The 12819-nt window shown below is 42.5% G+C and overlaps 1 protein-coding gene and 1 long non-coding RNA gene across 3 annotated transcripts in view; one reads left to right on the top strand and one right to left on the bottom strand.

Moving 5' to 3' along the window:
* Positions 1 to 12819, bottom strand: part of LOC109498705 — an 85618-nt gene that overhangs the window by 26825 nt on the left and 45974 nt on the right. The window contains exon 11 of the long non-coding RNA XR_006596242.1: positions 11044 to 11142. This is a non-coding gene — a long non-coding RNA (uncharacterized LOC109498705). The remainder of the gene's footprint in view (positions 1 to 11043; positions 11143 to 12819) is intronic.
* Positions 3005 to 12819, top strand: part of ASB5 (ankyrin repeat and SOCS box containing 5) — a 56830-nt gene continuing 47015 nt past the window's right edge. For both annotated transcript variants that reach the window (XM_019828227.3, XR_002155560.3), the window contains exon 1: positions 3005 to 3456. In XM_019828227.3, the coding sequence (XP_019683786.1) occupies positions 3261 to 3456 (196 nt within the window). In that variant the 5' untranslated portion in view covers positions 3005 to 3260. The remainder of the gene's footprint in view (positions 3457 to 12819) is intronic.

The following is a 12819-nucleotide window of genomic DNA, read 5'->3' as shown; positions in this document are numbered from 1 at the left end:
TATCCCCTGCCCTACTAGCTCAGGTACTAATTTAAGCACCTGATTAAATACAATCACAGACTGATCTCTTCACTGTGTGTGTGAATCCGTGTGACTTTGTCTCAGTCTCTGTGTGTGTAAATCGCATTGGCTCATTTCAGACTGGAAACGCCTAAAAACAGAAAATATGAGTGGTAACTTGAGCACATAGTTTAGAGTCAGATCTATGTTCAAACAGTGCTGTTACTCATAATGAATGTGTACAGGTCACCAAAGCTCTCTGAACCCAAGTTTCTTTATCTTAAAAAACATTTTTTTTTTTTTAATTTTAGAGAGGTGGGGTGGGACAGGGAGGGAGGGAGACAGAATCTTAAGCAGATTCTGAGCTCAGCAAGGAGCCTATCGTGGTGCTCAAACTCACAACTGTGAGATCATGACCTGAGCTAAAATCAAGAGTCAGGCTCTTAATCAACTTAGCCACCCAGGAGCCCTCCAATTTTCTTCATCTTTAAAATGTAAATAACAATAATAATGAGTGTGAGAGAGAATAAAATAGTAAACAAGAAGATTTATATAAAACGTGTAGCATATACTGGATTTTCAATAAATCACTTCCACCGGCATTTTTATTACCTCTTGTATCATCCATTCTAGAAACACAACTGTTGAGCTCAATGTTGGTTTGATTGATTGACTGAAACTAACAAGATGAAGACAGTCGGGATGTACTGGGCTAATCAACCAAATATCATCTCAATACCACATCATCTCAACATGGTCAATAGCAAAAGTATTTAGACACACAATACGTTTCATGTGTCTTCCAAATATTAATAAAGTTATTCATGGTGTTATATAAAAGGGTCTATAATGTGAAAGACACAACATTAGTTTCTATTTGATGAGTTCACTTACTGTGAGTTATTTTTATTTAGCCTTAATTTTTATTTGGTGGTGACTTAGGGATGGTAAACATTTCCAAAGGAGAGTATATTCCAATGCAAAAAATAGAGGCAGAGATCAAGAAACTCATTAAAATAAAACCTGGCATCTTGACAACAAATCCTACATACTGGTCAGTAATATTTTTCTCCTACTAAAACCATAGGAATCTAAATTCAGTGCCCCAGTGAGGGCAGCCTTATTTAAATAAACGTATTCCTCAACCCGAAAGAATCCAGGCCCCTGATTAGCTGATGTGGAGATAATTATTTATAATAGCACTTACTGGTAAAGAGGAAGGAGTGAAACCTTAGATGCACACTTGGATGTGGCTTAGGCGGGTTTTACTTCTGATTCTAAAGCACCGCGGTGGAAGTCAGTGCAGTGACTCAGAGCATTGTGATGGCCCAGCTGTCCGTGGGCGCGTCTCTCCGGGTGCGGTCACGCATGAGTCCCCATGCCAGAGGGAAGACTAACTGGAAGGTGATCGTCATGTAATGACTTAACTGACACTGTCTTACTACCAGTGAGAGAGAGGAACGTTTGGTTCCTTTCTCTTCCATACCTCGAAGTGTATTTTCATTGATTCCCAAAGTGCACGTGAAAGGGCACACCGGGTCCAAGGAACGGCCACCCACACGGTCTAGTTCTCTGCCTGTGAAAATAATACCAGCTCATAGAGAGTTCAGTTGTTTCTTTCTAATGTGTTGACCTAATTTATTTTTCTGGGAGCCACTCGGTCACTGGGGAAAGAAGCCTGCTTCATTGGGCACCTTTATTTTACAGCAATGTCTCCTCTGTCTTAGGAATGTTTCATGGTAGTAACTCCAATCAGATAAGATAATCAGCATAAAAAGCATAGACGAAGGCAGATAAGCATGGAACACTTACCAATATGTGCAGGCATCCGTGTGCTCCTTTATCGTATCGATCCACTTCTATTCAGTCTGTATGTTAATACGTGTTATTCTGGAGCTTCTCAGAAGGATCGGGACGCATACAACACTGAACAATGACCAAACCTGGTCATAAAAATGTATGAATAGGGGCGCCCGTATGGCTCAGGCAGGTAAGCATCTGACTCTTGATTTCGGCTCGGGTCACGATCTCACCGTTCATGAGTTGGAGCCCCCGATGGACTACTGCTGACAGCTCAGAGCGTGCTTAGGATTCTCTCTCCCTCTCTGCCCCTTCCCAGTCGTGCTCACTCACTCTCTCTTTCTCTCTCTCTCAGAATAAATAATGTTTTTTAAGTATGAATAAACTCCCTGTGTAATGTGTCATTTTTTATTTTGGTGTTTTTGACTTAGGTGTCAAAAGGTTGCCACTCTACATTATTCTTCTTGATAATTTATTCTATTTGTCTTTCAAAAATATAGCTTGCCTAAGAATGCCCTTAGAGCTACTTGCAATCATTCACAAATTAACTCAAGTTAGGGTTAAAGATTACAGGCCTAAAAAAAAAAAAAAAAAAAAAAGACAGGCCTATGTGGTTTTGCTTGTTTTCAGACTATAAAACGCTTATGTTTATCTGATAGGTCTCTTCATATGCCACCTCCTCCAAGAAGTCTCTTCTGACTCTTCCCTAGGAGGATCAGGCCCTTCCTCTTTGGGCTCCCGTGATGTGATATTTATCCCCTACCCCTGTGCTCCTCTAGACTACTGATCCTTATGGCCCCATCATTACATTCTTCTTTGTCTCCCCAGCGTCCACCAAAATATCTGACACCTAAGTAGGCGCTTAAAAAGTGTTCTCAAGACGAATGAACAGTCTAAAATTATGACTCGATGGCCTTCCAATCTGTCCATTTATAAGAAAAACATTTTTTTCTGATAAAGTGAAAGCGACATGGTTAGCTAATTGATGAGGAGTCCTTGAGATCACGCAGCCACGGCCTGGAATTCACGGACTCAATTTCATCTTCCTATGATGAAAATCGTCTACGTTAACAACGGGAACCGCACGCGCGAAGTCTTCGGAGCGTTCGTGACCGTTCGACGCCGAAAAAGGAAATCATCTGCAAGCGGATTTCGGCGCCTGGGTTTTGAAATCCGGAGCAGGGCGGCGGGGGGTCGTGCCACGCGGAGCACGGAAAGTCAGGAGCCGGGCGAGCGGGCGGAGCACGTGGTGCGTGCCCTGGCTTCCACCGAGCAGCGTCAGGCCAATCGCAGTGTGCGGAGGACTTTTACGGACGGTATAAATATTTTGAGCTCGGGGCATCGTGACCAGCTGACGCTTTCCTTCCTCAGGACCAGCTGTTCGGGAGCATCCGGAGGAGAGCCGGGCACGGTTGAGACTCGCAGCGCCGCCGACGGCCCCGCAGGGTTCAGGTGCGGCGATGTCGCTGTTAGAAGAGAGCCGGCCGTTTGCGCAGCAGCTCTCCAATGTCTACTTCACCATACTTTCGCTCTTCTGCTTCAAGCTCTTTGTGAAGATCAGCCTCGCCATCCTCAGCCACTTCTACATCGTCAAAGGCAACCGCAAGGAAGCGGCCAGGATAGCAGCTGAGTTTTATGGAGTCACCCAAGGCCAAGGTATGTTTACGATAACGCTCTGCCGTCTGGAGCGGAGGCTAGTTATGCTCCAGCCGCAGCCCCAGGAAACCTCGCGTGTTTGCTTTAGGGGCCGCTTCAAAGCCCACTGTGTCGTTAACGTCCCCCCCTCCCCCCCCAGACCCCTTACGAAAACATTCCTTAACCTCACGGCTCCAGGAAAAAGAAAATCATTTTGCCGTGCAAAGGCCTGGGTTCATAAAATCGGGGCATCCTGGCCAGAGAGATTAGTGGAAACCTACCATGGAGGATATATTTCTCTGTTAAAAAAAAAAGAAAAAAGAAAAAAACCCCAACTCTTGAAAACCTTAAACATTGCATTGGCCGCGCTGTAATTCTAGAGGCTTCCATTACCGATCGTACTTCAGTTGTCCTTTAACACGTCCCTGGATTTTTATGATTTTTAAATCAACCCTTTAGTCGATTGTGAAAAAGAGAAAGGTGAAGGTTGTATTTGTTTTTCACAGCGTTTATTTTGCCAAGATTAGAAAATAAAACACGGCCTGCGGAATACTAGGATTTACGGCGTGTGTTTTTCTGGAAGGAGCTGTCATTGCTTTGCCCCAGTGTGTAGAAACTTGATTATAAGGGGATAGGAACATGAATTAACAAATTTGTGTGTGTGTAGCCAAGGACGTCTACCCATGTTTCTCAGGAAGAAACTGAAGTATGAGACCAGACGAGAAAGTCATTCTAACCATAGACTAAATTTAAAGGTTGTAAAACCATTTCTATTCTATTGGACTGATATCCTATACAGTAAAACAGTTGTTATGGTGAGCCTCGGGGTGACATTTTAATTTCCTTACAGCCTTTTGATTAATTTCTGGTTTGAACATCATCAGGCAAGTATGCACACTTTAGGCCCCAGATACCTCTGAAGTAGCTTAAATTTTCAGAATCCAAATGTACCATCAAGGAATGAGAAAACTTAGTTTTTTAAAAAAGAGCACTTAGAATGGAAAGTCTGCCTTCTTAAAATCTGCTTTTCTACCTTTTCCATTTGTGGAATACTTCATTTTAGAATCTGGGTTACTCTGTAGGTACGTGGAAAGCTGAATAAAGGTAGAAAATCTTTTTTGGTATGTGAGGTGGATACGAAGTCTTTTTTTCTCGGGAAAGATTGTTCTTATGCAAAGTGAGAAATTTATGTACTCAGTTCAAAGTGTGGACAATCTAAACGCCAGTATGAAACTAACACAAGAAGATGGGCTCCAGAGGGAACAGGCAGCACGTAATTCCTTGCCCGGCAGCCCAGCTTTGGACCGGCTGTAACTATTTAAATGTGGCGCACGCTGTGTTGGTAAACGGCATATTTTGTTTAGAAAGCAGCAAACATAGGAAACTAGATTTGAAAACACAAACCGCATTTCTAGATACAAGATTAAATCGATCATCCACGATCGTTAAGGTGATAAAAGTTCTTCTCGTGGCAGCCTGTAGCCCATTACTTCCTAGTCAAATCTTGTCTACCTCTCAGGAGAATTGCCGAACATAACATAACGTGAAATATTGGCTAAGCATCTGCACTTTTTGTGGAGTGACAAAAAGTGTAGATGTGTAGAGAAAGCCATGGCAGCTCCTTTTTGTCCATAGTCACTAAACAAGTGGAGACAATTGTCTCCTCTTTAATCTGATCTCAGTGTGCTTATGCCAGAAGGTCACAGGAATATAGGACAAGCCTTCCATGTTCCCGTCTAGTTTTATGAGTCTGCGTAAAGATCTATTAGAACTCTAGGATCATGTCCCTAAAAAAGAAAGAAAGAGGGGCGCCTGGGTGGCTCAGTCAGTTAAGCGTCCAACTCTTGATTTCAGCTCAGGTCACAATCTCATGGTCTGTGAGTTCTGACAGCACGGAGCCTGCTTGGCATTCTCTCTGTCCTTCTTCCTTCTCTGTCTCCCTCTCTTAAAAATGAATAAACTTTTTTTTAAAAAAAGAAAGAAATCAACACTCATTAATGGAAAATCTTTTCCTGGGAATATTAATTGGAAACATAAGGTTTCGAAAAATTGTGCTTTGTGTTGTTTTAATATTATGTCGATTTAACAAAATTCTTCTTTCTCATATCTTGTATTAATCTATAAACAATAGAATATATCATTATAATTTTTATTCAGTGCAAGCATAATTCGTCTCCAATTTTATTGTAATATTAGGAGGATAGGCAGGTACCTAATGAACTTTTTTTTTTTTTAACTCTTGATCTCCTACCTCTAAGAGTTCATTTTTCTTTGCCTAGGAAATTATTTATTTCTCCATTTTAACATAGCTCTTCCTTTTATTTCCTACAATCAGACTATTTTCATTTTGTTTGTATTTTTATAATTAACTAATCAAGCTTAATTATCTTCATTTCATCTAGCAATTTCCTCCTGCCTAGGAAAGATTATCACCTTCATTCCACTTTGAATTAGGCTTCTCATTCCTACTTTCAAGACTTAGCCAGATTGTTCCCCAACATTTCTGACGGAGAGTTGCCAAATTCCATGAAACACGAGATGATGTATGTATTTTCATGTCTTTCACAACCACAGAGGACTCTGTTGGCAACATTCTGGATGTCCTCCCCACGAGCCATAGTACTTTGGTATGAAGTAAAAAACTTGTGTCTTACTAGATGCTGTTGCAAATCAGCTCATGGTATGTGAGCAATGCAGGGTAGAGTTTTTTCTTCAAGTACTTTCCAGTCAGGCTTGGGACCAGGGTGTGATTACACAACGAGAATGCCGAAGGCTCAATGGCAGATGAAATAGCTTAAGATTATTTCCTTCTTGATCTCTTTGCGATGCCAATGAAATTTACAAATCTGCCTCTTCATCTTTTGTCCTGGAGACTTTTATCAACTCCGCCATCGCATTGAAGGGACCTATTTATTGTACTTTTCTATATAGCCACCCCCCGTATCATTGTAGCTGTTAAATGTCCTGGTTGCAATTTCTAAAATACGAGACGACTAGTCTATTTTTAAAGCTAGCCCTATACTTTGAGACTAACAGTGAGGCTAACAGGAGTTGACAGATGTTTTCAGCTATGGTATTAAACAATACAGACAGCCAATGCAGCCAATGAGGGTGTGGGGGAGCACAGTGATTTTATGAAATCACTCCAAGGGCCTAGAAGAAGCCATGAACTACTAACGAATGCCCCAAGGCCACGTCAAGAGACGGCATCTCTCTTCCGTTAAGGGTAATACTTTTCACATTCTATCTTAGGCTCTGAAGAAAGTTCAGAGGTTTTACCTACTAGCGGATAGGGCCAGTTCTAAGCACCTGTTTTTGAACACCTTTGGTAGCAAGGCACTGAGAAAGCAAGATATAAAAAGGGCAAAATGTGGGGCGCCTGGGTGGCTCAGTCAATTAAGCATCCAACTCTTACTTTTGGCTCAGGTCGTGATCTCACAGTTCGTGGGATCAAGCCCTGTGTGAGGCTCTGTGCTGACAGCATGGAGCCTTCTTGGGATTCTCTCTCCCTCTCTGCCCCTACCCCTACTTGTGTGCACACATTCTCTCTCTCTCTCTCAAAATAAGTAAACTTAAAAAAATGCAAGATGTATTTTCTCCACCTGCTGGTAGTTTATTCTAATTGAGGAGGCTGATGTTGAGTTGACCCCAGGAACAAGCGGAAACATGGATTAGGGGTGCTCATAGAATATTAAGAAACAGATTTAACTAGAGCCAAGGTTCATATAGTAGGAAAGTGATAATAAATTGGGCACAGATATGAAACAATTTTTTAAAAATTTTTTAAAAATTTATTTATTTGAGAGAGAGAGGATGGGGGGGTCAAGGGGCAGAGAGAAGGGGAGAGAGAGAGAGAGAGAGAGAGAGAGAGAGAGAGAGAAAGAGAGAATCCCAAGCAGGCTCTGCACCATCAGCACAGAGCCTGATGTGGGGTTCAGACTTGCAAACCATGAGATCATGACCTGAGCAGAAATCAAGAGTCAGACTCTTAACTGACTGAGCCACCCAGGTGCCCCACAGATACAAAAGAATGTGAATGTCAGGTTAAGCAGTTCAAACTTAACTTTGAAGGCACTAGGATTCACTGGGAGTTTCTGCTATGAGTGAAAGGGGGAAATGGGAAAACACATGTATAGAACCTTAACCTGAAGTACGTGTGCATGTAGTAGCGATCTTTGGAGTTGGACAATGAGACAGGCTTGAGGGACGTAAGCCAGTTAGGCTCCTGCCTTGGGGAGATGTGGGGCCAGACTTGCCTGGTGGTGGTGGCGTGAACAGAAAAGAAGAATGATGATACAAATAAATAAGAAGAAGAAAAAAGAAACGAATCCGATGACACCTTTAAATGGCACTGGCAGAGAGGGCAGAGGTTCCTTTAGGGTAACTGTTTGTCTCCCAGAGTTAGACATGGACACATCTAAAGGAAACGTCTGTCATTCAGCAGAGGGACTGATGAGCCACGGAGGTGAGCCTGCAGTTCCCAGCCAAAGCCACTGCAGGGGTGGGGGGTGGGGGGTGGACCCTTCGCTGCTAGGTGAGTCTTCGGGGTCACTGCTCCCTCCTGTGAGACATCAGGGTAAATCAGGAAGTGGTGGAACTGGAATCTGAATCCTGGCCTTCCATTTGAGTTACGTAAGACTTCTGTTCCATTTTTTCATCACCAAGTGACCTTGCCATTATGATCTGGCTCTTCCGGGAGGTGTGTCTACAGAAAGAGAATGAGCTGGCTTGCCCCCACAGGTGTTGTGCTCTGACACTCTCCTTCTTGTTGTAAATTAACATATTTGGATCTTGACGGCAGTCTTTAGCGTTTGTGCTCTTTGAGTTCTAAGCCCGCCTCCGGCGTGTGCATTTCCTCCAGCTTTGCTGATAGATCGGGCTGCTGAGGGTGCAAAGCCACGGACTGGATTTTGCACTGTGGAAAAATTCACCAAAGTAATGTCTCCCTGTGAGGCTGCTTGGAACACAGTCTCATGACATGCAGACTCTTCAGGGACTGCTTTGCGTTCTTATGATTTCGTGAATTTGGTTTTAGGGTGACCATTAAGCATGCAACCCTTTTTTTTGTGTGTGTGACGTATCTATTGTCGAAAATAGGCTCCAGTGTCCAGGCGCCACCAAAGGCCAAATGGCAAAAGTGCCGGGAATCTAGGAGAACAACGTCAGCTGGATAGGAAAAGCAGCTAGAATTTTATGCAATGTAATGTCATGTTTTCCTCCATCAAAAAGTCCACCCTAGGTTTAAAAACAGCTTTAGGAATTTAACTGTACGTCAGATGCCAACAACTCCAGCAGCAGTAATGTTCATCTTACCTATACTCAAGGAGCAACTTATTCTATGTAGTTTTCGGTGCTGCCGTGTGGATTGTGTGTGGGGTGAGTTATGTTAGGAACTTCCTCAGAATCTCAGCAGTGAAAAATTTCAAGAGGCAAATCTGTAGGATGACTTCTTTCATGGTGTGCATTATATAAAGGTGTAAAAATACCGTGAAGATGTGACAGCTTTGGGCACATTTTCTATACTTAGATGGAGCTCCAGGTAAGAATAACTTGAATCAATAGAACTGTTATCTGTGACAAAAGACACGACATTATAATCAAAAGTGCTACAAAAAAATTTGAAGCAATTTTCATTTTGCCCAAGCTCTACTATTTTTTGGAAATGTCAGAGCACTTTTCTGGGAAGAGACCATTATAATACTGTGAATTAAAAACGGAATCTGGGAACAAAGTTCCAGGTTCACAAAGAGTGTCGTGTTTTTAATGTTAGTGTCTTTGCTCTTCCTCTGTATTTGGAGAAATGAATGGAATTTTGGAATTAAAGAACTTGGCCTACTCATAACTTCGCGAGGGGTTGGTTTTCCTAGGAATATTCTTCTCGTACCTTTTGTTTCCCTCTCCCTTCCTTAGGTCATTCGATTACTTGCTCCTTTATTACTTACCGTGTTTACTGGGCTAGGCATTAAGGACAAACTGTACGAACGCACCACGGTCCCTTTCCTAAAGGTGTGTGTAGTCTACTGGGAGACAGATTGATAACCGAGTAGTTTAAAAACGTGGGATGTGCTATTTTACAAGGCTAAAGAAGATCTTGGGGAGCAAAGAGGCAAGAGTGTAGGGATAAGAATAGTTCTGCCTGGGACATGTCAGTTACATAAAGTTGTACTAACAGCACGCATTTTCTCTCCCATAATCGTGCATGTATCCTTATTTTTAATGCTCAAAACCATCCAAATTCCCCAATTTCACTCCCCCATTCACTGTTTCATCTTTCAGTCTATTATTATTATTATTATTATTATTATTTCTGACTCACATGTGTCTTGCCTAAATTTTTACCTAAAAGCCCGAAGTTTTATTGTTAAAAGAATGTGTTTTTGGGGCACCTGAGTGGCTTGGTCGGTTAAGCGTCCGACTTCGGCTCAGGTCATGATCTCACGGTCCGTGAGTTCGAGCCCCGTGTTGGGCTCTGTGCTGACAGCTCAGAGCCTGGAGCCTGTTTCAGATTCTGTGTCTCCCTCTCTCTCTGCCCCTCCCCTGTTCATGCTCGCTCTCTGTCTCAAAAATAAATGTTAAAAAAAAATTTTTTTTAAATAAAAAAAAGAATGTGTTTTTAGGCAAGAATAAGTATGTTTATTATTTATCCACTAAGGCTTTTGAAAAATAACAGGTATTTTAGTAAAAAATTTCAAAATGAATTTTGCATATATTGATAGGAGGCACTGTTATAACCAGTTCTATAGTTTTTATATAATAAGGACAGTTGAAGAATAAAAAGTAGGTCTGGACCTCTGTCTTTGAATTTACTCTGTCTTTTAGAAGATGGTAAATTAATGAAATAAGTTTTTTCTTGTTAATTGGCATAACTGATAACAGTTGTGAATTTAAATCAGTTCAATAAGTACTTGGACGCCTATTTCCGGCCCACTGTCCTTGCTACACGCACATAGATGAATACATGTGTCTGTATATTACGTACGTGCACCTACAGAGAGATTTATATATTTACCACATGTGCGGCATGACTTCCCTTATGAGCAAAAGGAGACTCGGTGATGTGGGGCCAAACGGCATATATATAACAGTCAAACAGCAAGTAAGTAGAAATCCATACAGTGCTAAGATAAAAACGGTTCAGTTCCGTAATGAGTGTTTTCTAGGGAAGTCCCCTGAGAGTATCAGGCCCTTCATCAAGAAGGTGGGGCTTGAGAGTCAATTTCAGAGGCAGACCGCATCTCGTTATGCACGAGTGGCGATGACACCAAGCTGGAGATAAGCGCAAAGAGGACGTTTAGAATGTGGAACTAAGCAAGCCTGGTTCATCTGGGGCAAGGCTTGATGGATAAATGTTAGATAAGGATCCATAGAGGGGCGGTTGGTGCCAGTGTGAACAGTAAAGGCACGTCTTCTCAAATCAGACAGCCACAAGTAAATAGTTCTAGTAAGAGCTTTCTGCTGCCTTGACTAGATTCAGGCTACACAAAAAAGAGCCGTTCCCTAAGGATGGAAATAATTACCACCGGAAGTATTTTACAGAATCCTTGGTGTAATGAGTTAATACGTCCCTATGTGTATTTCGCAAACTCCATCTCAGAGAAGACAAAATACCTCCTCCTCGTGGAATCAGCAGGACACGTCTTCGGAGTGGCTCTCTGGCGGTTCTGTGGATTCCGGCAACGATTTAGCACATTAAGCTCATTTTCCAACCTAGGGAGAAGACAGGAAGGTTTGTCCCCAGTGATAGATGAACCATGGCATTGAGAGCAGGTGGGGTATTTGGAAAGCGTCTTCATTTGAAACCACCCTCACAAAGTTGTTTTTTTTCTTTAAAAGAAGAGTTTGCTTATGGAGTCCGTAGAACTTTTGGCATTTCTTCTCTACCAGCTGCATGAAGAACAAATCATTCATTCTTTCCAGCCTTTTCTCAGCAATGCTACAAAGGAGACCGTTGGCTTTTAAGACTGCAGATGCCCACTGGATAGCAGATCAGGGAAGGAGAGTCTCATAAATTATTAAATTGCCAACCCTTCCAGGTGGCCTGTGATTAAACCAGTCCACTCTGTGAAATTTAGGTTTGGGGACAACATCTATTAGAATGATTTTTTTTCTGAATCTTCTAATTCCTCATCAGTTACTGTGGGACAGATTTAAAAAAAAAAAAAATCTGCCCTCCAGGTAGATTTAGGAGTTTTCTAGAAGAGCCTGTGGGATGGAGAGGCTGTGTCAGCGTGCAGGGACAGGGTTCCCGGGGGGGCCCCTTCTTCTAAACGGGACAGCCCTACTTTTATGAAGTTTCAGAAGGTGGACTTTCAGAGGAATTTTTCTTTAAAGAAAGGATAAAATGGTGTTTACAAATAAACGGTGTCCGCTTGTTTAAAATAGGATGTAGGTCACATTCATCTTCAGGGAACCTAACCCCCTCATAAAATGAGTCACAACTGAGCAACCTTTCAGCATTCTTTCCTAAGGATCACAACAACGGTAAACATTTTGGGCACGTCAGGAATGTGGGCAAGCATGGGAAGTGGCAGGCAGCCATCCCGTCTCCGTGAGGGCAGCTAAAATTTCCATGCCACCGTTACCTACTGAGCAAAATAGAAACATTCAGAAATACAGCCACTCTTTCCAGAAGGCTGAGAGTCTTAAACTACGGGCAGAGGACAAACAAACTGAAACGTGATACCGAAGTGCCATTCATGCTCTTAAATAGAAACGCTGGCTTAGTCTCAGTCATCAAGTGTGCAGCTTGGTTTAAATGAAGACGGACGGTGAGAGCCACGGAAGTTAAGGCCCGCGGAGCCTCTGCGCCCTCATAATGCCGCGCAATTCCTTGTCAGTTGGTAGAGTCGACTGCTACCAAAGCGTGGGAGGAAGCTATTCTAAAGAGTTCCCAACACACCACAGCGGCAGTCAACAAGGAGCACGTAACTTGTGAGTCTGGGGGGAACGGAACCCCTTCATAACAACCAAACACATCTCTGATGATCTGCTGAGGAGACTGATGAGCTCCGTCTGTTTTCCACACCACCGCATTCACTAGAGTAATGATGATTCCTATCATCCATCAAGGGCAAGTAATACAGAACGTTCAGCACAGTGTGGAGCACCAAATGAATTTCTGAATTTGGAAGCTTTGGGTCTGACTTCCCTCTCTATCCAGAATGGGGAATTAGGAAAAGGAAAAAGTGCTAGTTCCTTCAGAGTTCAAACCCACAGGATCACACAGCTGTTGAATCTGGGAAGGAATGAATATTTCTTCATAGTGACTGTCCAAGAAGAAAAGGGACGCTACACAAAAATGTGAGCTTTGTTCTCTCCATTCCGCCATTATGATGAAATTGCTCATCTGGTAAAATCTAGTCTAGAAGCCAAGTTTTATGGCTA

Source organism: Felis catus, chromosome B1, assembly GCF_018350175.1.
Source record: "Felis catus isolate Fca126 chromosome B1, F.catus_Fca126_mat1.0, whole genome shotgun sequence".
Lineage (NCBI taxonomy): Eukaryota > Metazoa > Chordata > Mammalia > Carnivora > Felidae > Felis > Felis catus.
The sequence above is the reverse complement of the archived record's forward strand: the minus strand, read 5'-3'. Positions and strand labels throughout refer to the sequence as shown.